Source organism: Arctopsyche grandis, chromosome 13, assembly GCF_051622035.1.
Source record: "Arctopsyche grandis isolate Sample6627 chromosome 13, ASM5162203v2, whole genome shotgun sequence".
NCBI classification, from domain to species: Eukaryota; Metazoa; Arthropoda; class Insecta; order Trichoptera; family Hydropsychidae; genus Arctopsyche; species Arctopsyche grandis.
Window position 1 is genome coordinate 3164475 of NC_135367.1, and position 24293 is coordinate 3188767.

General features: G+C 40.3%; 4 protein-coding genes across 4 annotated transcripts in view; 1 reads left to right on the top strand and 3 right to left on the bottom strand.

Annotated features, from left to right (window-relative positions):
* The window catches only part of LOC143921447 (uncharacterized), a 151604-nt gene extending 150310 nt beyond the window's left edge, over positions 1-1294 (bottom strand). Inside the window, exon 1 of the mRNA XM_077444763.1 lies at positions 1102-1294. The gene's annotated coding sequence lies outside the window, so the exon portion shown is untranslated. The remainder of the gene's footprint in view (positions 1-1101) is intronic.
* A 9557-nt stretch (positions 1295-10851) lies between these two features.
* On the top strand, positions 10852-20398 carry Droj2 (DnaJ heat shock protein family (Hsp40) member A4-like). The gene is made up of 8 exons (XM_077445055.1): positions 10852-11064; positions 15693-15906; positions 15989-16164; positions 16237-16467; positions 16551-16706; positions 18090-18261; positions 18335-18462; positions 18544-20398. Exons 2-8 carry the CDS (start codon positions 15708-15710, stop codon positions 18688-18690), a joined length of 1209 nt encoding a protein of 402 aa, XP_077301181.1. The 5' UTR covers positions 10852-11064; positions 15693-15707; the 3' UTR covers positions 18691-20398.
* Positions 10866-12572, bottom strand: LOC143921561 (uncharacterized). The gene is made up of 2 exons (XM_077444911.1): positions 12163-12572; positions 10866-11952 (listed from the first exon to the last, which is right to left on the bottom strand). The coding sequence occupies exon 2, from the start codon at positions 11262-11264 to the stop codon at positions 10866-10868; it is 399 nt and encodes a 132-aa protein (XP_077301037.1). The 5' UTR covers positions 11265-11952; positions 12163-12572.
* A 1506-nt stretch (positions 20399-21904) lies between the features above and the next one.
* Positions 21905-23590, bottom strand: wcd (U3 small nucleolar RNA-associated protein 18 homolog wicked). Its single transcript, XM_077445170.1, has 2 exons — positions 23487-23590; positions 21905-23310 (listed from the first exon to the last, which is right to left on the bottom strand). Exons 1-2 carry the CDS (start codon positions 23525-23527, stop codon positions 21978-21980), a joined length of 1374 nt encoding a protein of 457 aa, XP_077301296.1. The 5' UTR covers positions 23528-23590; the 3' UTR covers positions 21905-21977.
* Positions 23591-24293: the final 703 nt, after the last annotated feature.

The window sequence follows — 24293 nt, forward strand, 5'->3', positions numbered from 1 at the left end:
ATATTTTTTTCGATTCAAATAAATTATATTTACTATTAGATTCGCCATGTTCAAGTTGTTTATATTAAAAATAAAGCGAAGCCGGGTAAAACAACCGGTATTAGATATATTAGATTTAACACCTACAAATTGTGTACTACGTCATTAGTTTACAATTCGTCAATTTGAAAGAAAAATCTTCAGACTTTGAGATGATTTATATGCTAAAGGACGGGTGGGGGGGGGGGGGGGGGGATTTTCACTAGGGATGATTTATATTTTTAAAAAATTAAAAAAAAAAAAAGATAGAATGTGAAGTCTGTAGTTTACGATTTGTAAAATTACCAAAAGTTACCGTTACCAGTACTTCAGTAGACGAAACATACGTTTGCAATTAATCAAACAAAAGAAAGCATATGAAAATTTCAATATAAAACCGACGACGAACGAACATATCCGATTCACACGATATAAAATTGAGCTGAAAATAAAAACAAAAGAACGTCTGAAAATTCAAACAAAATAAATCGGAACGAAACAATCGAATCATACGCACACACACACGATTTGACGCGGCCCGAAAACGATTGGCTGCACTGAAACGCAACTGTCAAAGTTAACGAGGAGCATCACCATACAACATACATACATACATACGCGAACATAAGAGACTAGCGTTGCATGCACGATTGCACCAAGTTTACGAATCACGAGTGAACCGAACAGAACAGAACCGACACGAAAGAGTGCGTTTCGGACGCCACCTCGGGATTCGGAGAGGGGAGGTTAATTTGAGCGTCGTTATCAGCGCAATGTTTTGGTCCGCGATTGCGCAATTCCGAGAGGTGAAGGTTTCGAAGGAATCGAGGATCGGGCGAACCTGGCGAGAGACTCTCTTCTGGGATGCGAGCGTCTCTTCGTGTGTCCGCGGACGGGGGCGCGGGGAGCGGGGTGCGGGGTGCGGCGGCTCCACGACAGCGCTCGCTCGCTCGCTCGCTCGTTCGCTACTCGCTACGTGTTTGTTTTCGTGGAGCGTGGAGAGTGCAGTGTGAGGAGTGTGAGGAGTGTGAGGAGCGTGAGGAGTGTGGGGAGTGAGGGTAGTGAGAGAGAGAGCACCTGTACCTGTGGGAGGTGGTGCTGTCGGATCTGGTGGTGGAGTCGCGGTCCGTGGGGGCGGCAGGGGGGCGTGCGGCGGGGGGCCGCCCCCTGCGCATGTCTGCGTGCGAAGAGCGGGGCGGCGCGGGGGCGGGCGGGGGCGGGACGGGGCGGGCGCGGGCGGCCGCACGTCCGTCCGCGGCGGCCGCTCCCGCAGTATGAATATGGCCGAACCCGCCCTCCCCTCCCCTCCCTTCCCCTCCCCTCACAGCCCCCTCCACCGCCCCGCCGAGCGACTGCAGCGCCACGACGGCCGCGACACTAAACACTCCTCTTCGTACTCTGAGCGAGCGACTACAATTTTACACTTTGTCCGAGCGACGTCTGCTACTATCTTCTCCGCTCTCTGTTCTCTTCTCCTCTTCTCCTCTTCCTCGCCTACTCCTCATAGCTACTCCTGACACTACTCACTACTCTGGCTTCTGGCTTCTACGTTTCCCACAGTGAACCTTTCGGCTTATTGCGCACTGTCGACCAGTCGTCGGGCGACCTGGTCTCCGTCGACTGTGCTTTATCCAATCTTTTATTTTTTTTACAATCTTAAATGGGTGTTTACGCACTGAGTGGATTCGCTGTCTCAGCGGCGACCCATTGGAAATCTTCACAGATTGAGCGACTTCCACTGTATAAATTACAGTCGACGACGACCGGTCGCTCGAAGACCGGTCGACAGTGGTCGCGGCGACCAAATGTTTAAACACTGATCTAAAACTATAAAGTACAGTCGACGGCAACCGGGTCGCCCGGCGACTGGTCGAGAGTGCGCAATAAATTAAATTGTTGACTTTCTTACGATATGCGTGATTTGTATGTGTATATATATTGACCGTTCATAAATATTGTTTGTGTATTTCGTCAACTTTGAAATTGCAATTGTCAGTACTTTTTTTTCGTATTCAATGAGAATTGTGTTTTTGTGTAATATAATTTTTCTAGTTAGATTCGTTTTCCGATTAGATTGCGCCATCTGTCGAAGGCGTTTCGAATGTATATATTTTTATTTTATGGTAAAACAGATTTATGTCAATTTTCGTTTTGAGCGGCGACATCTCTCGAAAAATGGTCTGTATGTTAATTCAAGCTTTGAGTTTGACAGTTTGAAAAATTATTTCAAACTCGTTTGTGCATTTTATTTAAAATCTACGGAGTTTGGAAACATTTTATACGAGATCATTGACTATACATATATGGTAAAAAATTGTAACATTCTTATTTATAGGTTTTGTAAATTATCATTCGAGAGAAAGCTGCACCAAGCAAAACCTGAAAATAAACATTTTCCAAGGCTAATTTCATATATTTTTCCTATTTTAAAACTTTCACAAATTTTTAATGAATATGTACATACTTGCTTTTTTTTAAAGAATGTGTTAATTCAAATACCATTGCGAAACCACCGGTTGAAAATAAAGGGCAGAATACTAGTATAAAATAATAATGTTCTATCAAAACATTACGGAAAAATAGTTTTTTTTTCTTTTTTTTTTATCAGCAGATATCATCATAAATTGCCAAAATTCTCGTACACAAGCCACACCTCTTTAGTATTTTATACGCTATGCATACAAGTTGTGAAATTCTAATATACAATTTTATTTATTTAAAAATTTTATGAGGGATTTACTAATAACACTCAAACCCGAAGCCCGGATACGACTAGCTCAAAACCAGAGACTCCAGATCAAAACTGTAGTAAACGTACATCAAATTTATTGTATAATCTATTTGTAAGCAACATCAAATTCGTAAAAATAAAAAAAGGCACCAAAAAGATATTTATTTCAATTGAATATTCATTTTTTTTCGTAAAACTTTTAGAACTAACTAGACTTAATTTTTTATCACTTCATCATACCTTTAATTTAACAACGAAATTCAATCATGAGAGAAACAATAACAGCCAAATTTTTTTTGTATACATACATATATACAAATATACCAGGAAGGCCTAACAGGTAAGCTCCGATGCAAGGTTTTTAGCCAATTAAGTCAATTTAGGAACCGTTTCAACAATGAAATCAGAAAAATTGGCAAACTCTGATAGGAAACAATCGACCTGGAGTCACAAATATCCAAGTCTGATCAGCAGCATTACAAAAAATACTCGGAACAAATTCTTTTCAATCGAGGTCGATCAGGATTGAACCCAGCGTCCTCTCGGCGCTAAGCAAAAGTCCAACCATTGAGTCGCACTGCTGGCTATAATTCATTTGCACAAATTTTCATACACAAGTTTAGTTATGCTTGTACAAGCGTAAATGTAAAACATATACTAGAATATATACATATGTATATAGGAATGATTTTTAAACGAGCTGTATGTGTGGTTGGCCAACCTGCTAGGGATAAAGTGTGTGTGGTATGCATGGTTGAGACCGGATGCGTGTTGTTATGGTCACTTGTTGGAGAACAAGCGGGACGACATGTGGTATAATAAAGATACTTGACCGAATCTGCGCTTTTCACTTGGAATCCTTCACATCCGGAACCTACATGTATATATTTAACCTTATTCTTGCTTCTGGTAATTATCCTGAAAAATGGAAATTATCTAGAGTCATTCCTATTCATAAGAGTGGCTCTAAAAATGAGGTTGAAAATTATAGACCTATTGCTATTATCTCGGCTATTCCCAAAATTTTTGACATCATCCTTCACCGTCTGATTCTTGCGCAGTTTAAAAGATTATTGTGTGATGAGCAACATGGTTTTACACCCTGTCGTTCCACTACCACTAATCTCGCCTGCTTCACACATTTGATCATGTCTAAAGTTGACGTTGGTCAGCAAGTTGATGTAGCCTACTTTGACTTTCGTAAAGCCTTTGATCAAGTCAATAATGACGCTCTTTTGATCAGGTTAGCTGAAGTGGGTTTTTCAACGCGTCTTCTTAAACTCTTTGCTTCTTATCTTAGTGATAGGAAGCAATTTGTTAGATATGGTCTTTATGAATCTCCTTCATTTTTTACTCGATCTGGTGTTACTCAGGGGTCCACTTTAGGCCCATTACTATTTACAATTCTTATTAATAACCTCCCTAGAGTTTTATGTAATGCATCATGTCTCTTGTTTGCTGACGACGTTAAATTATTTTTTGCTGTCAAGGATGAGAGGCAAGCCTCTCTCCTTCAAGCTGATATTAACGCTGTCTTGGAGTTCAGTTCTAGTTTAGGCCTTGAACTTAATTTAAACAAATGTGCAATTATGAGCTATGGACGTGCACATTGTACAGACTCCAGGGATGTTCAACTCGAGAGCACCCCGGAAGTCGATTTCGTAGAAGCTCGTGGTAAGCGTGGGCGGGACTGGTCTCCTCCAAGGGATCTACAGGTCGTCGTCTGCGGTCTGGTCTCTGCTGCTGTCGGCTCGGCTCGATGTATATCTCTCTCTCTCTCGTACAGTGTGCGTAAGTGAGGGTGATACGGGACAAAGGCGGGAAATTGAATAGTAATGAAAACAGGTTATAATTCTGTTTGTATGGTGACTGTATTTTATATATATATGTATATACAGAGATCAAGCAGGGGGGACAGAAAAAGGGGGGGGGGGGAGTCCGACTTGAAATTAGCGCGCACGTGTTCAAGAGGTTATGGTAACCTCACTCAACCACGTGGCTCCGTGATCTGACTTCGACGAAGAGAGACCAGGAATTCCTCACTTCTCACCGGACGTATACTGAAGCTGTACTTCCAGTATCGTCTGCCGATCAAGGCTGAGCTGATCGGGACTCGGTGGTGGGAACCAACTCGGTAGCGAACAGAGATGTTCACTCGACCGACGCGGAAAACGAATAGGAGGCGGGGACGCGCGCTCGGCGCCGATCTCCCTCCAAAACGGCTCCTTTGGTCGTAACGCCACGAAAGCTGACCATGAAGACTTGGTCGGAACATACTCCCCCCGTTGGAAGTCAGAGGATCGAATTCCAAAACAAATAAGAATTAATGGCGCACAAGCGACTAATGAAATACACAAAAACCAAGCAAATAAGCAAAAAAATAACAAAAAACGACACAACAAAATAACCCAGTCAGCAAACAAAATAACATTAGTCCATCGTCAATTTCCCATCCTACATAAGCAGCTGACTAAGCCGGCAAGAAACAAACAAAAAATAGACAAACAAACAACCAAAACACCAACAAATAACCAACACCAATGCTAGGTAACAATATTGTTCAATCGTTATATGTCCCAATCTATCCTGATAGCTCTATTACAAAGCACCAATCAAACCAACAAGAGAAGCATAAAAGAAAAGCAACTCAAAAACTTAAGTTAAAACACATAAACTGAATCCACAACACAGATACAAACAACGCGCCAACTTTAATGTGGGACGTTATGAACGTTCGCCACACCGTTGCACAAATTCACTGAGTGCTGCTCGACTGGCAGTCGAGCTACTCGCCGGACTGCTCGCTTGGTGTTGCTGATGGAGGAGTAGTAGGACCTACTCCTGTGCCCCTGTCTGCCAGGGGCCGCTGCTGCATGTGCTGGTGTGGTAGCACCCTCGCTCCGGGCTGATCGACCAGATCCTCCTGCTGTTGCGCAACTAGTGGTGCGCCAACTAGGAACCGGCCAGGAGTTATGGGAGCTGGGTTGGGAAGGTCGAAATATGTGAGGGTCAAAGGGCGCGGGTACATTGCGCTTCGGTAAGCGGAATCTTCGTTCCGCGGAAATACGCGATTCGTCCAGAGGACGCGTAACTGTCTTGACTGGACGTCTCGCGCCAAAACAAGATAACGGATCACGACCCGTTGTGTGATGGCAATTCCGAGAATCGCTTGAAACTGTGGGCGCTTCTAGAGAGCCGCCCAATATCCAGCCGAAAGCTGTATTCATCATCGCGATGCGTCCTCCTCTGTCACCGCGTGACTTGGAGGGAACTAAAATGGTACGTTTGCCATTGCGTAACATCGCATGATAGGCGTCGCTGCCTATCACCATATCCACTGTACCGGGAATATCGAATGACGGATCGGCAAGGGGGAGATGAAGCGGCAAATGGCTCCGAATCTCGGACACGTTGCGCGATGGAAGTTGATTCGCGATCTCGGGCATGATTGCGCAATCGAGATCAACACTGGAGCCCTGATTGGGGATGTGCGGTAGAATTCGAATTACCGCGCCACTAGTAATGGACGTCCTATTTGAACCTATTCCTACCAGGTTGACGTCCATCCTTTTCGACTTTAAGGCGAGTCGCCTTCTTAAGTCTTCAGAGATGAGGTTGAGTTCGGAGCCGTTATCTAACAATGCTCGAACCTTGTGCGAACGCCCATCTCCGCCGCGAACTTGTACTTCCACGGTGGATAACAGGACAGTTCGGGCGTGAGAAGGCGATACGCGTCTCACCGAGTGTAAAACCAACGATGATTTTACGGGTTTGGCGTTCTCTGATTTCTTGGGGCTCCGATAATGTTTGGCCTTATTTGAAGGCAAAGTTTGGTATGGAGTTGAGTCATGCAACATGGTGTGATGGGCATGACCGCATTTGAAGCATCTCTGCTTTGTTTGGCACGCGTGAACTATGTGCCCTGGTCTCAAGCAGTTGAGACATAGTCGACGTTTTATGGCGTTCGACCTACGCTCATCACCGCTCATTTGGCGGAATGATGGACAGGCTAGCAGAGAATGACTTCCGCTGCAACTGATGCAGGAGGGGCGTTCCCTCCTCACATGCAGAACTGCTGCCTTCGGATCCGTAATGGTTCTTGGTCGAGGATTCGACTCGCCTTTTAAGACGAAGTCGGCATTTGCCATCGATTGGCACTGAAGCGTCAGAAATTCGATGAGTTTGTGGAATGTACACTCCTCATGTTTTGGCGCTTGAAGCTCCCATTGTCGAACCGTGTGTCGATCGAGCTTCCTAGTGATGCACATGACCAAAATGTTGTCCCAAGTGTCGACCGGAACGCCTAAGTTGGCCAGTGCACGGACGTGCATGCTAAAATCGTCTATGCAGCGATGCAAACTTGCGTAACTATTGGACGCAATTTGTTCCGCGTCCAATATTGCGCGAATGTGGGACTGAACAACAATTTTTTTATTGTTGTAGCGCTGCTCCAGAATGGACCAAGCGCGGGAGAAGGAATCATCAGATAACTCTAAGCCACTGACTACGCGATTGGGTTCTCCTTTTAGGACTGCCAACAAGTATTGGAACCGGGCGAGTTGAGAAGTTTCGCCGGCCATAGCGACCAAGAAGCGTTGTGAGAAAAGGGGCCAATTTTGGACGTTGCCTTCGAAGGTGGGCAACTCCAAACGGGGCAATTTTATTGCCGAATTTGATTGCGATACAGCGGAAATCGTGACGGCAGCGCCACCTACCGGCGACGCGCTCAGTTGCAGCTCCCGCAATCTGAGCATTTCCATACATCGTTCGAGGGCGATTAAGTATTCCGTCTCGAACTCGTCAATGACGGACTCGGAGGCCCGAGCCTCCGCTTCGTCCAGCTCGTCAATCTGAGCTTGGACCGATTCGAAATCAGACAACAGAGGTTTAATTATCTCGAGTCTGATTTGGAGCATGGAAATACTCAGATCCCCCTCCAAATGGTTCGCATTTCTCGTTAACCGAGCGCGAATGCTTTTCCGCGTATTCCGAAGTGCTTCCATTTTGGACACGACAAAAATAAACAATGGACACGGGAAAAGAAACAAAATGGCGACCAAAAATCACAACAACAACAGAAAAATGCTAATTACGACCAACCTAGATTAGACGACGTTGACAGACCAGCTCTGGAAGAAATCCGGCTCTTTCGAAGGACCAAATGTACAGACTCCAGGGATGTTCAACTCGAGAGCACCCCGGAAGTCGATTTCGTAGAAGCTCGTGGTAAGCGTGGGCGGGACTGGTCTCCTCCAAGGGATCTACAGGTCGTCGTCTGCGGTCTGGTCTCTGCTGCTGTCGGCTCGGCTCGATGTATATCTCTCTCTCTCTCGTACAGTGTGCGTAAGTGAGGGTGATACGGGACAAAGGCGGGAAATTGAATAGTAATGAAAACAGGTTATAATTCTGTTTGTATGGTGACTGTATTTTATATATATATGTATATACAGAGATCAAGCAGGGGGGACAGAAAAAGGGGGGGGGGGGAGTCCGACTTGAAATTAGCGCGCACGTGTTCAAGAGGTTATGGTAACCTCACTCAACCACGTGGCTCCGTGATCTGACTTCGACGAAGAGAGACCAGGAATTCCTCACTTCTCACCGGACGTATACTGAAGCTGTACTTCCAGTATCGTCTGCCGATCAAGGCTGAGCTGATCGGGACTCGGTGGTGGGAACCAACTCGGTAGCGAACAGAGATGTTCACTCGACCGACGCGGAAAACGAATAGGAGGCGGGGACGCGCGCTCGGCGCCGATCTCCCTCCAAAACGGCTCCTTTGGTCGTAACGCCACGAAAGCTGACCATGAAGACTTGGTCGGAACACACATTCACTCTATTGTCACGGATATTCCATTAGATCCGTCTTGTTGAAGCGTGTGGAATCTATTGTCGATTTGGGTATCACTTTTGATCCTCAGCTCACCTTTCACAACCATATCAAAAAAGTCGCTGACGTTTCCTTTCGTCGACTTGGATTTGTTTTGAGATATGCAAGATTATTCTCCAATCCTTTGTCTTCTCGCTTGCTTTTCAATTCGCTTGTGAGAAGTAAGCTAGAGTATAATGCGATTGTGTGGAATCCGCATGAAGCAAATTACTCTCTGATGATTGAGAAAGTGCAAAAAGCATTTCTTCGTTTCCTATATAGGAAAGAATATGGGTATTACCCATATCTCTACCCCACTCCTTTCCTTTTGGGCATGCTTGGGTATAATTCCCTTGAACTTCGGAGAAACTTCTCATTAATTCGTTTCGTTCTCCTGCTCTTACGTGGTAATACGTCATGCCCGTTGTTGCTGGAGCAGTTGGGGCTTTATGTCCCTATTCACTATGTGCGTGGTAGACATCATCATTTGCTGGCTGTACCTCCTGCCCGCACAGTCCTTTTTCGAATGGCTCCTATTCCAAGAGCTATCCGACTTCTTAATGAAATCGTTGCTGCCGAGACTGAATGTGATATTTTCCACCTTAGTGAGCGTAAATTGTCGGAAATTACTCTAACCCATTTATCTGGTAGTCTGCGCTCATCATTGTTTTCATGATTGATTGTGATTTATGAGTGAAATTTTGATTAACTCTCTTCCATTTGGGCCTTACAGGGATGTTTTGTATTTGTAGTTGTTTCTTACATATTTATTGAAACTGGCTGTAGGTGCAAGGCATTCCTTATGCTATATTTTATTTGATATTTTTACTTTATCTGTTATTATAAATGCTATTTTTTATGTATGTATGGATGTATTTATGTTTATGTTAATTGTTATTTTGTTTTTTTTCTTTTTTGTGTTATATTTTTTGACCATTGTGGCGCTTTAGGAATTCCTGTTATGCCACAATGGTCTGTTTAAAATAAATAAATAAATAAATATAAATAAATAAATATATCAAAATACGGTTGCAAAATAATCGTACTTATCTCACATAAATATTGATTATACACGGTTATGGTATTTGTAAAGCCATTTGGTGTGAATTTCTGATTTTTTAAAAAAAACCTTCATTGGGGCCGTCGATACCTACAATATTACTTACAATATTTTCCATATCCAGTTCCCAAATAGCCACCACGAGTGGCTATATGAGAACTGGATATGGAAAATATTTTAAGTAATATTGTTGGTGTCGACGACCCCATTGTCGTCATTTATAAAATGAAAATTTAGAAATAAGAGAAAAACCACGAACAGACCGCCATAGTTATGACTAGATTATGACCTATGACTATTTATGACTAGTTATGACCGGATAGTCACAGTGCTATCCATTGTTCCATTGTTGTAAATCCTTTGTAAAAAAGGTTCGGCAAACCTTTAACAATGCATTTACAACCTATGAACAATACGCGGCACCTTCTGGGTCCGGTGACTAGTTATGACTAGACACCGGAACCACAGCGCACCGTCCATTGTTCAATTGTTGTAAATGCTTTGTTAAATAATAATAATAATAGCTTTTATTCCAGACGATGAGGAGAATAGTGCAATCCCCAACGCCTATATAAATAATATATAGATAATAAAAAAAGTATTGAAAAATAGTAAACAAAAAAATAAATACATAAGTAAATATATAAATATTACTGATAATAAATAATAATAATAATAATAAATAATAATACTAATAAGTCTAATAATAATAAATAATAATAATACTAATTTAATGTCTATTCAAGGCGGTCGGTGTAGCAGTTACATCCATCGAGCATACAATGAAGAATGTAAATGAGAAGATGCAGCAGCAAGAAGACAGTTAGGCGATAAAAATATACGAAGACGTAGAGAGGCCGCTCTCATCCTGAGAGTGGCTTCAAAGTGAGGCACATGCCCTTCTACAAACATTTGCGACGCGCTGCAGCTCCTGTAGCAGTTGTTGTATTGTACTTTTATCTTCCTCATCGTCTCCCGCTTGTATCTGGTCCATAATTCACCAGTATAGAGGCTAGTACAAAAGGACATAAATAATTGTCTCTTAACCTCTATTGTCTCTTAAACTTTTTTTTTGCACTCTATCTTTGTAAATAGAGCTAAACCGCCCCCATTCCTAGAAAAAGCACGGTCTGTATCCGCAGTCTAGTTATGACCGCCCATATTCAAAATTACGGCCAAGAAAATTGCTAGAACATCTCGTCGGCCGTCGAGCGGCGAAAAGCGGCGAAGAGTGGCGAAGAGAGGCGAAAAGGGCCGAGCGACGCAAATCCATCGAACGTTCTCGAAGCTCGATCAGACGGCAGTCGCGCTCCGGTGCTTGTTCGGTTCGGACGTCTCGGCTCCGCTTCGAATTGTCTGCATTCTCCCGTCAAATCAGCCGCTGAGGTGAGCCCTCTTCTATTATCCCACCCCACTCTACCTGCACCCCAACATCCTCGAAAGAATCGTCCACACACCATCGAATGCGAACACGAGCGACCACGTTGTCCGACCCTCGCACCCCCCCTCTCCGCCCCCCTTCCCCGCCCCCGCCCTTTGCCCGCCGTCGATGGCCCGCTGTCAAGTTGAAGAGTCGTTGTGGTCATCGTCGTCGTCGTCGTTTGTCACACGTGCGAGGCCTAAGGCGACCTCGAGGCGGCCATTTCCGTCCCGGAAGTGACCGCTTGCGGGGTAAGGGAGGGGCGCGAGGGGTGAAGGGAGCCAATCGATGCGAATGGCGGCGACAAACCCGCGTGGCGACCTTTGCCAAATTCGTTCGCCATTTGCCAATTGCCAATTGCCACTCGCCACTCGCCACTCGCTAATTCGGTGACGATGCATTCTCCATGTCTTTGTCCCTGTCAGTTCTGTCTCCAGGTGCTTGCTTCACATTCGCGGTCGATGCGCTTCTTCCGGTCGCGCGATCTCCACTTCCGGGTTTCGGTCGGTCGTGAAGTTCGCGCCAACTGTCTAACTTTCGCGCAATATCTCGAACATTCTCGGACCTGCCAACTTAGACGCTCTTCAGGGCTGCCAACCCACCGCGTGCTCCCCACCAAAATCGAATTTCCCTTTTATAACAATATATACATTTATTATTTAATTTACACCAGATAAAGGCACAATGCGCCTTCCTGGCCAGAAACATCGTACATTTGATAAAAATATTATACAAATTAAATACATATCAATTAACCGTGTCTACCTCACGGCACCGAAAGTGAAAAGGTCGAAAAAACAAATATCGGAAGGGGAAGGGAAAAAAAAAAAAAAAAAGGTGCATGGTAAACGGTACTATGTACATATATATAATATATATATATATATATATGAAAGGAATGCAGTGAAATTATCTCTCTTTTTGTCATACAGCCTTGTTTAATGTGCGCGCGCAGGATACGGGAGGAAAAGCCTGTTCCTCTTGTTCCTGTTGTATCCTGCTCGCGCAAATTAAGTGAGGATGTACGACGGGGGGGGGGGAGAGAGAGTTTTACCGCACGCCACTGATATATACATATATATACTAACCGTTTTTCATATGTATGCATGGTAAACGTATATTTTCGACTTTTTTACGGTCACCCCAATTAACCATCTATGTATGGTCAAATTTGTAAATTTGCAGCATTTTATACAATGCGGCAAAATTGGAGATTGCTGAAAATTCGATATTTGCGAGAAAATGGGTAAGGTTGCCAATTTGTAGAAACCGTTTCAATGAAAATCAGATAAATTGGCAAACCCTGATGGGAAACAATCGATATGAAGTCACAAATCCATGTTCTAGGCAGCAGAATCCAACGGGATTTGAACTCGTTACTACTTTGCTCAAAGCATTATTTATTTTTGGTTAGTTTTGGACCATTGTGGCATTACAGGAAGAACCTAATGCGCCACAATGGCTTACATTTGATAAATAAAAAATAAAAAGCAAAAATGCAAAGACAGAAAAACATGATAAAATAAAACTAAAGTAAAATAATACATAAGAAAAAAAAATTATTATATTATATCATTATTTGCTAACCACTAGTTTTATTCTAATGCAGTCTACAATTCGCTACCATTTCAAACGATTAAAGTATTTTTTGATTTTTAAATGCTTTTTATTATTACGAAATTATGTTCACAATACATCTTATAATCTATTTTAATAGCTACTGATCTACTGATCATTTTCTATTTTACAATTTAACTTAATTTGGTTAGTAATCATAGTATTATATTATTCAAATGTTAATGTACAGCATAATAGGAAAAAGAGCCCAAAAACCTATTTACAATCCTTATAAATGCTCATAATACATAATATTAATTAAAGACTCACTAAAGTCGATGACCTAAAGCAGATTGTGTTTAGGTAATCTGTGTTTATACCTGAAGGGTATAGACATCGACATGAGAGTATGAAGTCTTTTGAAAGTTCGAAATACTATCGAATAATATAGTTATTTGAGTATGACAACCATATCATTTTCCAATAAAATGGTCTCTCAGACTATTCGTTGGGAGACGGCGGTGGTTTTATAGGTTGACTTTGTTGACCTTTAAAACAGCTTTATTCTCAATATTGCATTTTGCAAACCGAGTCTTTGATTCTACGAAACGATCCACTCAGACAAAGTTACGTGCTTTATACCTCGATTTGACTAATCATAATGCAAATGTCATAAGTAGCAATTCTGCGTTTAATAAGTCGTGAAGGTTATTCATAGGAGCTCGGCTCGATAAGGGGGTCCAAATTTATATACATATACGTAAATACAATTTTTCTACACAATGAAAGTTTTTATAACAATTCTTAAGTGCACACATTTTTTTTTTTGATAGATTATTTATTGAACATGTAAATTAAAACGCTAGCACGCCTGATGTATGCCCAGCCAAAGTCACCCCTGAAGTGTTTTCGGTGATATATTTTCTTTGTATTGAGAGCGATCGATAATATTTCCATATAGAAATGTACAAGAAACTTGTAGCAATGACCTGAAGAAACACCCTTCCCAGTTGGAAACCATGAGCGCGTGCGTGACGTACGATCCAGTGTGTTTGCGCCTTTAAGCATTTTTGTAACATGATTATCTCAGAAAGAGTATGCAAAACTATACCCATTGTATACATTACGTTTATAAAAAATAAACTGACTTTAATCTCGGGAATGAATGCTTTGTTTGAATATCGTATTACAGACCACCACGGTATTATGTATATCTGCTACGTGTTCTGTCTGGTTGCTTACATTTAAATATAGAACGCCATATTGATTTGGCGAATTTGATTCTTTGAATGCTCCGTATTCTATTCACAATAAGTATATGGAGTCTTTGCAATGTGATAACTTGTATTTGTTTTTCTTATTATCTTTTTGATATGGTTTTTGCGGTCTTGGTGAACCTCTTCCATTCGTCTTCAATAGATTACGTCACAATAAATTATGGTTTTGACACGGTATCAAGCCACGGATAAATATTATCATATATCAATTTTAATGATATATATATTTTTTTATATAATGTGTACGTACATTTGAATGATTTATTTGAATTTTCGTATGCATCAGCGTTCAATTTAATTTTGTCATCTCTGCATATTTATGATTCATCACGATGGATAAATTTAGTACTGATTCTGTTGAAAATGTTTTCTATTTTTTAATTTAATTACATGTGAATCCATTTTTTTTTTGTACATAAGTACTAGCAATTCCAAACAAATACAATTATATGTATGCAATACAAACAGTTTTACAGAGTGTGTAAGTGGGTAGCATATTTTATAATAATCAACAATTCGAGATGCTAGAAATAAAAAAAATATATATATGAAAAACGGGGATATGTTGCCAATTTTTGTGGAACCGTTTCAACAACGAAATCAGATTGGCTAGCTCTGATGGGAAACGATCGACCTGGAGTTACCCACATACATATGTATATAGCAGCATAGATATGGTTAGCGTGTAATCTCAAGCTTTCGACTAAGGGTTCGTTCCTTGGCCTGGTGCTGCTAGCCAGGCCTTGGATATGTGACTCCAGGTCGACCGTTTCCTATCGAAGATTGCCAATTTATTTGATTTTCATTGAAATGATTTCAAAAAATTGCCAACCTCGTTGCATTTCTAGCAAATTCCGAGTTTTCAGCATCTCGAATCTGCTGTTTAATTAATAAAAATGCTAAAAATCACCCATAGATGTCTCTAAAATTACTCTATAAATTGTTTATCGCTGTTTATAAGGTGCATTGGGGTTTACCTGGTATATTTATATGAATAAAAATAAAATATTCAACATCTGATCAGCAACACTGAATCAGGGATTGAACCCACGACCCTTCATTTGATAGTATCATACGCCAACCACTGAGCTATATATGTATATTAACAGAAAATGCAAGTCATTTGACTCGATTAGGAATTTGAATTGTCGGTTTTTTTATATGTAATTTAATTAACTATTGCATAACTTGTACAATTTTTATGTCGTTTCCTTGGAAATTCTATACAAACGAACGATGACTCATCACAATTTTTGATTGAAACTTATGTTAGCCAGATATTTAATTTATATCTATTTCTACTAGTGGGCACTTGAAAGTCTTTTTTTTTTTAACCCTTAGAGTGCTGACGTCTTTTCTATTGAAAGCCCACCACGCTGAAAATTTCGCCAACATTTCCAACTAGAATTATTTAGAAATCCAATAGAAAATAGGAATAAAAATTGTAGCTAATCCAAAAAAACCATAGATAACTACCGCTGAGGAATTCGAGTTTTGTAAAGGTGTGTTTAGACTCTAATATATCTTGCAACAATATAAAATAAACAAAATAAGTCTATTAATGAATGTATTTTTCCAAAACTGGTTGCATCTTCTTCATTGTATACTCGGCAGTTGGGGATTTCCATCGGGACATTCTGCTATGGTTATAAATTCAGAAATTCCTGTGTAAACCAGTCTTTATAAACATTGACACGGATTACACGGCCCATGTTCAATGAATAATAAATTGTTAATATAATTATTTTCTTTTGTTATAGTAAAAATACCTCAAGATGGTGAAGGAAACGACGTATTACGATATACTAGGCGTCAGCACAAACTGCACGCAGGACGAGTTGAAAAAGGCATATAGGAAATTAGCTCTCAAATACCACCCCGATAAGAATCCAAATGAAGGCGAAAGGTTTAAGCAAATCTCTCGGGCTTACGAAGTTCTGTCCAACCCTGAAAAGAAGAGGATTTACGATCAAGGTAAAATATAATCGATTTTTGGCTCACCATTGTGTAATATATGACACGATTATTATATCATAATGATCGATTGAAATTGTAGGTGGAGAGCAAGCTCTCAAAGAGGGCGGCGTCGAAAACAGTGGATTCAGCAGCCCCATGGATCTGTTCGACATGATCTTTGGTGGTGGTTTCGGTGGCCCTCGAGGACACCGAAGAGAGAGGCGCGGTAAAGATGTTATACACCAACTGTCCGTCAGTTTAGAAGAGCTCTATAAAGTAAATATTGGATCAAAACGTGACTTGGATTCGTGTGGAGTGTTGTTATTTATGATTTAATCAACTTTCCAGGGTGCCGTCAGAAAGCTGGCGCTGCAGAAGAATGTTATCTGTGATAAATGTGAGGGTAGGGGTGGTAAGAAGGGGGCCGTTCAGGTGTGCGTCACCTGCAAGGGTTCCGGTATGATATTCAAAGTTCACCAGTTGGCTCCGGGCATGATTCAGCAAATTCAAACCGTCTGTACCGAGTGCCGAGGCTCCCGCCAGATTATCAATCCTAAGGATAGGTGTAAGGCTTGCCAGGTGGATATTGAATCTTATTGCACGTGTGTATATACATTTTTTTTAATAAAAATTGGTTTTAATGTCCGTTTATTTGATCGTAGGGTGAAAAAACTGTGAAAGTACGTAAAATTTTGGAAGTCCATGTCGATAAAGGTATGAGGGACGGGCAAAAGATCGTCTTTGCCGGAGAGGGCGACCAAGAGCCCGATCTTGAGCCTGGTGATATTGTGATCGTATTAGATGAGAAGGAGCATGCTGTAAGTATTTTTTTTTTATTTTTTTATATACATATATACCAGGAAGGCCCGGCAGGTTAACCTCGATGCGCCTTCCTGTCCAATTACAAACAATGCAGCATTTTTATTACACAAGTCGCTCAATTATGAGACACTCAAAACTCGAAATTAACATCTATGATATTTAACCTGTACATTGTATGTTTACTTGAGGTGTGCTTGCATTCGCACGGCACATTTCAGGTATTATTTCCTAACGCATGCGCGCTTTATGTGTTCATGCGTTGTTTATTTTGTACTTGGTTATGTAGTGTGATTTTTTTTTTTTTTATTTTATTTTTTTTTTTTTATTAGAACACTGATGTGCGGTTGTTCTTGTGCGATATTCATGAACAACCGTCTCGTTCTCCGACGAAAGAGTCTCTTAGACTGTATTCGTTGGGGTGTGGTCGCCTCATGTTGAGGGCTGTAAGGGTCAAATTCCTTGACCTTTAAAGCGGGCTTAGAAGCTTGTATATTAATCATGCTCAAATAGTAGTGACATAGTAGGTAGGAAGGTTTTTAGCCAGTTAAATCGAGGAACCGTTTCAACAATGAAATCAGAAAAAAAATTGACAAACTCTGATAGGTAACGATCGACCTGGAGTCATAAATATCCAAGCCTGACCAGCAGCATTACAGATGGGGACGCGACAATTGGTGCAAGTCCAAAAGGTTCAACGACAAAATGTACCCGAAAATTAGTGCACTGACAAAATGTTCACGCGACAAAATGTTCAAAAATCCTAAATTTTCCTATTTTAATGGAAAAATTAACTTTTTATCGTATAGATCGCGGATGTTATTAAATTAGTATAAATTACAGGTGTTCTCAACCGCACCAACATATTCTTATTTAAATTGAACAATTACATTTTAAGCGAATGTCATTGTGACTCATTGAATATCATTTTAAGATGTCATTGAATTAGTTTAAATGTTAGGGGTTCTTAGCCTATCCAATATTTACTTAATTAAATTGAAAAAAAAATTTAAGCGTATGAACTGCAGATTACATTGAATTAGTTTCAATATTTATCGTATCCAATATTTATTCAAAATAGGAAAATTTAGGATTTTTGAACATTATTTCCGTGGACACTTTGTCGCGGGTACATTTTGTTAGTGCATTAATTTTCGGGTACATTTTGTCATTGAACCTTTTGGACTTGCACCAATTGCCGTGTAACCATTACAGATATACTCAGAATAAATTCTTTTCAATCGAGGTCAACTCACAGGATCGAATCCAGCGCCTCTCGGTGCTAGGCAAAAGCCCAACCAGCAAGACATGCTGCTGGCTATTGTTCTATTTTTAGGTAGATTCACAGATTTTTTTATATGTAATCATTTTTTTTTTTTTAGATCTTCAAACGCTCCGGAAACGACTTGGTGTTGAGGATGGATATTGAATTGGTCGAAGCGTTGTGCGGCTTCCAAAAACTCATCCGCACTCTTGACGATCGCGACTTGGTGTTGACGACCATTCCTGGAGAAGTGACCAAACATGCCGACGTCAAGTGTGTTTTGAGCGAAGGTACGAAAACGTTCTCTTTTTCAATAATTTTGATTGATTAGCCGTTCTCATTTGTATCGAATGCCATTTTCAGGTATGCCACAGTACAAAAATCCGTTCGAAAAGGGCCGTCTTATAATTCAATTCCTCGTTAGTTTCCCCCGTGACATATCGCCTGAAACTGCCGCTCTGTTAGAAAATTGTTTGCCTCCACGGCCTCAGGTATTTCATCGTCTCTTTGTTTGAACTAATTGTCGATTGTACATGTAAATGATGCAAATTGTAACGTTGTTCTTTTGTTAGGTGGTCATTCCGGAGTGCGCTGAAGAGTGCATGCTGGTCGATATGGATCCCGAGAAAGAGTCTCAGCGTCAATCCCACCGAAATGCGTACGACGAGGACGATGACGGCGGGCCAGGAGTCAATAAAGTGCAATGTGCCACTAATTAAATTTATAATTGATAATTGTACAATAGTTGTAAATTTTTGAAAGCACACACAACAACACCTACCGATAATAACTATACTGTATGTGCAAATGATAGGTTCTTTCATGCTATGTGATTAGGCTAGGAGGCGTTGGTAAACTTATATTACATACATAATATATATATGTGAACGACACTCGTCATGTAACTAATGCTGTTTTAGCTGAAGCCTCTCAAAATATAATATTGTATTGATGAACTGTTTTAGCTCCGACTTTTCCGCGTTCCTTTTACAATGTTACAGTATTTTTCATACGACATTCCTGCATACTATATATTGTGTACCGCAATTTGAAAATCTGAAATTAATGCAATTGATGAGGTCCATCGATACAATTAGAGTTTTGCGGAGTGAATTGTCCGCAAAAGTTTTTTTTTTTTTTTTCAGTGAAGGACATGTTTATTTTCTGAAAATATGTACGTGCGTAACGGCGGGCAATGTTCGGCGTTGCGTAATAGTTTTATGTGAGTTTAAAAATAAAATTAAAGGTAAAACACGGTTTCAGTATGATGAAAGTTTAGTCTGTGATTGTGTACTAATTAATTACGATTCATACTTTATTAGATAATTATTTGCTAGGTTATTTCGAGAAATCTATGTATTATATTTGGTATGATTTGTTATATTTACATGGATTTAGGCACTAACCTGGTCCAAGCTTTAATGTTGACAAAATTAAAGTCCATTATGATCTTTTACTTGCGTCTTTTATTTCCTATCGGCAACCCTTAGTCAATATTCATAATGTTTGTCATCTTATGAGCCATTTATCTGGATATTCAAAGGTTTGACGATAAAATCAAAAAATTAGTTGATTCAAGGCCTGTTTTTGGCGCTTTTCCAACCCTGAACTGACAATAAATCAATATTAAAAATTATATTTCTATACCCTTTTTCAAACCTCCTTTACGTTTCACTTACTATTACAATTAAGAGGACTTTTTTATATCTCTTATTTTAACTTGGCAGTTGATAGATGTTAAATCTTGATTTCTATTGGTTGACAATTTCCGATTGAAAATTGCAGTATTACTAATTTTTATCAGTCACATCCAAGATTGAATTAAAGAGTATAAAATAAAGGCCATTAGCTAGTTATTCTGTTCAATCTTCACTCTTCAAAGAGTACACGAGCGAGTTTGGTAAATTTTGGACAAAAATAATGATTTTTTTGAACACTAGAATTTGTTTCAGTAATTCTACCTTTGTCTTCAAACTAAACATCATACACGATTGCGAATTCATCATGAAAATTTTCGTCATCAACGTCTTCCTCAATTTCTCATAAAATAAAACTTCACTACATTACATTACAATGTAAGCCATGTTGATATGGCATTTACATAATTCAGCTCGTGATAGCAATCATAAGCAAATAAAATTCTAAGACTTCGTAACAAAGAGAGGTAATTATATAATTGAAGCGTGCGGCAGAATAAAGATGTATATCAAAATGTTACAAAACTTCTTTATTGATTAATAATGCATGCATCCTGTACTGATCTGCATTCACAGTTTATCTCAAATGTAAGTGGAAGAAGTTTAACATGCTTCGTGATTGGGAATGAATTTCTCAGTGGAATAAAAATATATGCATGTCAATTGCAGCTGTGTTGATTAGATAATTAATATGATTATACAATCGCAGATGGAATAAAGGTGTGTTACGTTATTGATCTATCATTCATCAGGAAGTGCATCAGTACTTTTGTTATTTGGCTCTTGTGAAACGTATATGAAAGTATAAAATACATATCTGTTATATAAATACTGATTATTGTGGCATTACAGGTAATCCCCGATGAACTGTATTATTAGCAGTTTCATATCAGCTAATAGAATGTTCAGTTTTAGAATCTCTTTCTAACCCAATCTTCAAAATAAAGACCAATTTCAATACTTCGGAACACAATTTATAAAATGCTTACAATTTAAAGTTAAATAAGAAATGATAATTATTAGGAGGTAGATTGAGATGACAGACCATATAATACATCTATATGTGTCATCTTCTCACATCTCTCAATGATGGCCAAATATTGGAGATTTGCAGATGTATACGACTGGGCTAGTCGGCTTTCAGCAAGTTGAATGATGTGTTCCAATCTAAATTACCTCAAAATTTAAAGAACCTGGTCTTTGATCACTGCATGGCACGGGTTATAACGTATGGGTCGCAGACCTGTATTCTGATTAGTTGTTTATACAAATATATACCCGTTTTTATTAACATGACATCTATGGTCAACATTATATGTAAGTATTATTCAAGGCCAATTACAAATATCGATTATCAAACATAATCATCATAGACATTTATGGACACATTTTTATATATCAACAATTTCTTGGAACCGTTTCCAATGAAATCATATAACGATCGACCTTTGTCACATACCCACGGTCTGACCAGCAACAAAGCCAGGAATATAACCCGTGATCACACAATCGAAAGCATTACATGCTAACCACTGATCTACACATGTCGCTGATTAGGTAAAGGTGCCTTGCGTTCAAGAGCTATATGTTTAGCATTTTGTAGGAATTTCGCTAGTTGCACAGCTAGTTCTGCATTCCTAAAAATCCTCAATTTTCGTTAACACTTGGGGAAGACCTCTGTAGGAATATACCACAACTTGTACTATCCAGAATCGAGGTTATCACGATTTTATCAGACAGCTACGCACCAAACAAATTCAAGCCCATAGGAAAGCTACGCATTGTACAACCGACCAGGTTATAGACTATCTCACCAGCCCCAGATGCGAGCGATCCTCTAGAGTTCAGCCAGCCCACTCCTCTGAAGTCGGTCAACACACCTCCCCGCCTAAAATCTATCAATTTCCCTGACTATCTCTGTCAGAGATGTAGAGATCAGAAGACGCATTAAGGTCAAGGATGTTGTCCAGCATATCCTAAGACTGAAATAGAAATTAACCGGTCATGTCTGCAGAATGTCACCTCTAATAGGAATGCACTAGGATATAGCCAAGGATAACAACCATACAACAGATATCTGAAAAACTGTTTTTATTTTCTCTCAATCTTCAATGAATGAGTCGTATGAGTAGGACTCCGTATAATGGAAGAAAAATCTAGAATGCTACTTACTAGAGATATGCATTATTAGGAAAGAACAGTATAAAAGTATCTAAATTTATAAATAAAACAAGTTACAATATTAACTATTTTTATTATAATGTAAACTTATAAGTTAGGCACATACATACATACATAGTAACAAAACATTAATAATTCTTATAATGATTTATACGGTAAAGATATGCTAATTTTTTGTTGCTTCCGAAGCCCATATATCCACTATGCGGCGAGAAATCAACATCAGAACAATGACCGGTTTCGGCGTTCGGGCCCGGGAAGTTTGAAAACACTTGAAACGACGGCAAATGAGCGATACGAATGGCCGTCTTCTTATCCGTAGACGAAAAAGCCAACATTTCAGACGTCGAGTTAAACTTCAAATGACTAATCCTCGTCGTCAGATTCTTCAAAGTCTTCTTCGGCTGTGGAGTGGCAGATAGCAGGACGTCCCTGGTTTCGTAAATGTTGACTATACCTTCGGCGCTTCCTGTGGCGAGATAATCTCCAGACGGGCTTATGCTCAAGCTGGTACCGGTGATGCAACCTTCGTCCGTAAATTTGTGGAGGACGCGAAGAGTCAAAATGTTCCAAACGACGACGCATCCTTCCGAGCTGTGAGCGAAGAGTTTTTTACTATCGGGACTGAAAAATAGCGCTTTGACGTGACCTTCGAGCTTCAACGTCTTGATTAATTCCCTGGATTGTGCGCATAGTAGATGGATTTCACCGAAGCGACCGACGATGGCTAAATACTTTCCGCAACTAGACAGCTCGAATCTTTTCATTTTCGTAATGCCGTTCGGTAACGGTACACGTAGAGCTTTGGCATTCATCAAGTCGTATAAGTAATAGAAATTTGAAACCGATCCTATGAACGCTTCGTTGCCGCTCGGTGTGAATTGTGCACTATGTATAGGAAACCTTTTGAATGCGACACAATGTAATTTTTCGTTGTGTCTTCCATCTACCGTTACTAATGATGCTATACCCGAAGAACCACCGACGAGAGCTACACTTGATTTTGGATGAAATTTCACAACGTTTATAATTGGTCCTTCGTTCCCGGTGGCAATGTTCAGATGCTTTAGCCGTTTGTATACGATATGATTCTTATCGAGGGATATTGATTTAGATTTCGCTACGTGTCCGACCGTTTGGCAGATTTCATCGTCGCTGTTCTCTTCCTTGTACTCGTCGAGTTTTGCCCAGTCAGGTGTGCCGACCAAAGTCTCGTACTTGTGTTTTAGGAGGTTCGTGTATTGGTTTGTTTTGCTGTTTACACCACCGTCGGGTAGTCTCCTTCCTTGGGTGTCTAAAGCTGAGCCGACATCGACCTCTTCATCGTCTTCGTCATGCCATACTGGAGAGTATTGAGCATTGGTTTTCTTCCTCGATGTATCCGAGTCGTCATCTGATTCTTCTTTTGGCTCTTCAGCTTCGAGTATATCATTGGGGTCACTGAATAGCAGGCGTGACAGTCTGGAATTTAAGTAATGAAAGGTTTTCAATATATATACAAGGTTCATCAACATAACCTTAAAGTATGGTTGTCGCTTTCGTGGCTTATAGGCGCGATTTCATGTTGGAAATTATAAGGCAAACACAAAAGCTGTAGTAGAATTCATTGGGGTAAATTAAAAAGTCTAGATATTTACCTCGCTTCTTCATCGTACTTGGCTCTTTTATGCGCCAACATGTCAACACGTGCGTTCTGACAGCTAGTGACGCCAACTGCATGATGTGTGAATCAATGGTGAGTGCTGCCACTTTGAAAACACTTAAAAATCAAAGTATACCCTGAATGGGTCTACGTGACTTGACAGAATGTTAAATTACATAAAACGCAAATATCGGAAGGCAAAGATCGAAAATCGAAAGATCTTAAGTCGAAAGATCAAAAAAAAAAGGGTGCATCCCGTATTCTGCACGCGCACATTAACACGGGAGGAAAAGCATGTTCCTCTTGTTCCTGTTGTATCCTGCTCGTGCAAATGAAGTGAGTATGTACCGTTTACCATGCACCATTTTTTTTTGATCTTTCGATTTTCGATCTTTGCATTCTGATATTTGCGTTTTCTGTAATTTAACATTCTGTCAAATCACGGAGACCGACCCTGAATATCTTAAAATGGTAATTGGATTATTAGTCACATCACGATCGCCCAAAAGACAATTTTTGCCATGAAAATCGCGAATACGGAATATTTGGCACTCGAGTTCTCTCGTTAGTATGATGGACTTTTCGGCTACCAGATGTTCCGTTGGTAAACGGACTACTAGTCATATGTGAACCAGTCACAGGACAACCAGTCGCTCTAGATCGGTCACACGTGATTACCCGTCGCACTAAAACTGGTCACACCCTAAAACTGGTCACGAGAAAACTGGTCACACCCTAAAATCACCAGTTTCTCGTGACCAGTTTTAGGGTGTGACCAGTTTTCTCGTGACCAGTTTTAGTG

What these genes read in the sequence shown, in the direction of transcription:
- LOC143921561 (XM_077444911.1), bottom strand. Translation starts at nt 11,264, where the DNA reads ATGACCACAACGACTCTTCAACTTGACAGCGGGCCATCGACGGCGGGC.
- wcd (XM_077445170.1), bottom strand. Translation starts at nt 23,527, where the DNA reads ATGTTGGCGCATAAAAGAGCCAAGTACGATGAAGAAGCGAG. An exon ending in AAGTACGATGAAGAAGCGAG is followed by an intron (nt 23,311 to 23,486) that starts GTAAATATCTAG and finishes CTTAAATTCCAG; the next exon opens with ACTGTCACGCCTGCTATTCA.
- Droj2 (XM_077445055.1), top strand. Translation starts at nt 15,708, where the DNA reads ATGGTGAAGGAAACGACGTATTACGATATACTAGGCGTCAGCACAAAC. An exon ending in GAAGAGGATTTACGATCAAG is followed by an intron (nt 15,907 to 15,988) that starts GTAAAATATAAT and finishes TTGAAATTGTAG; the next exon opens with GTGGAGAGCAAGCTCTCAAA. An exon ending in GTTTGCCTCCACGGCCTCAG is followed by an intron (nt 18,463 to 18,543) that starts GTATTTCATCGT and finishes TTCTTTTGTTAG; the next exon opens with GTGGTCATTCCGGAGTGCGC.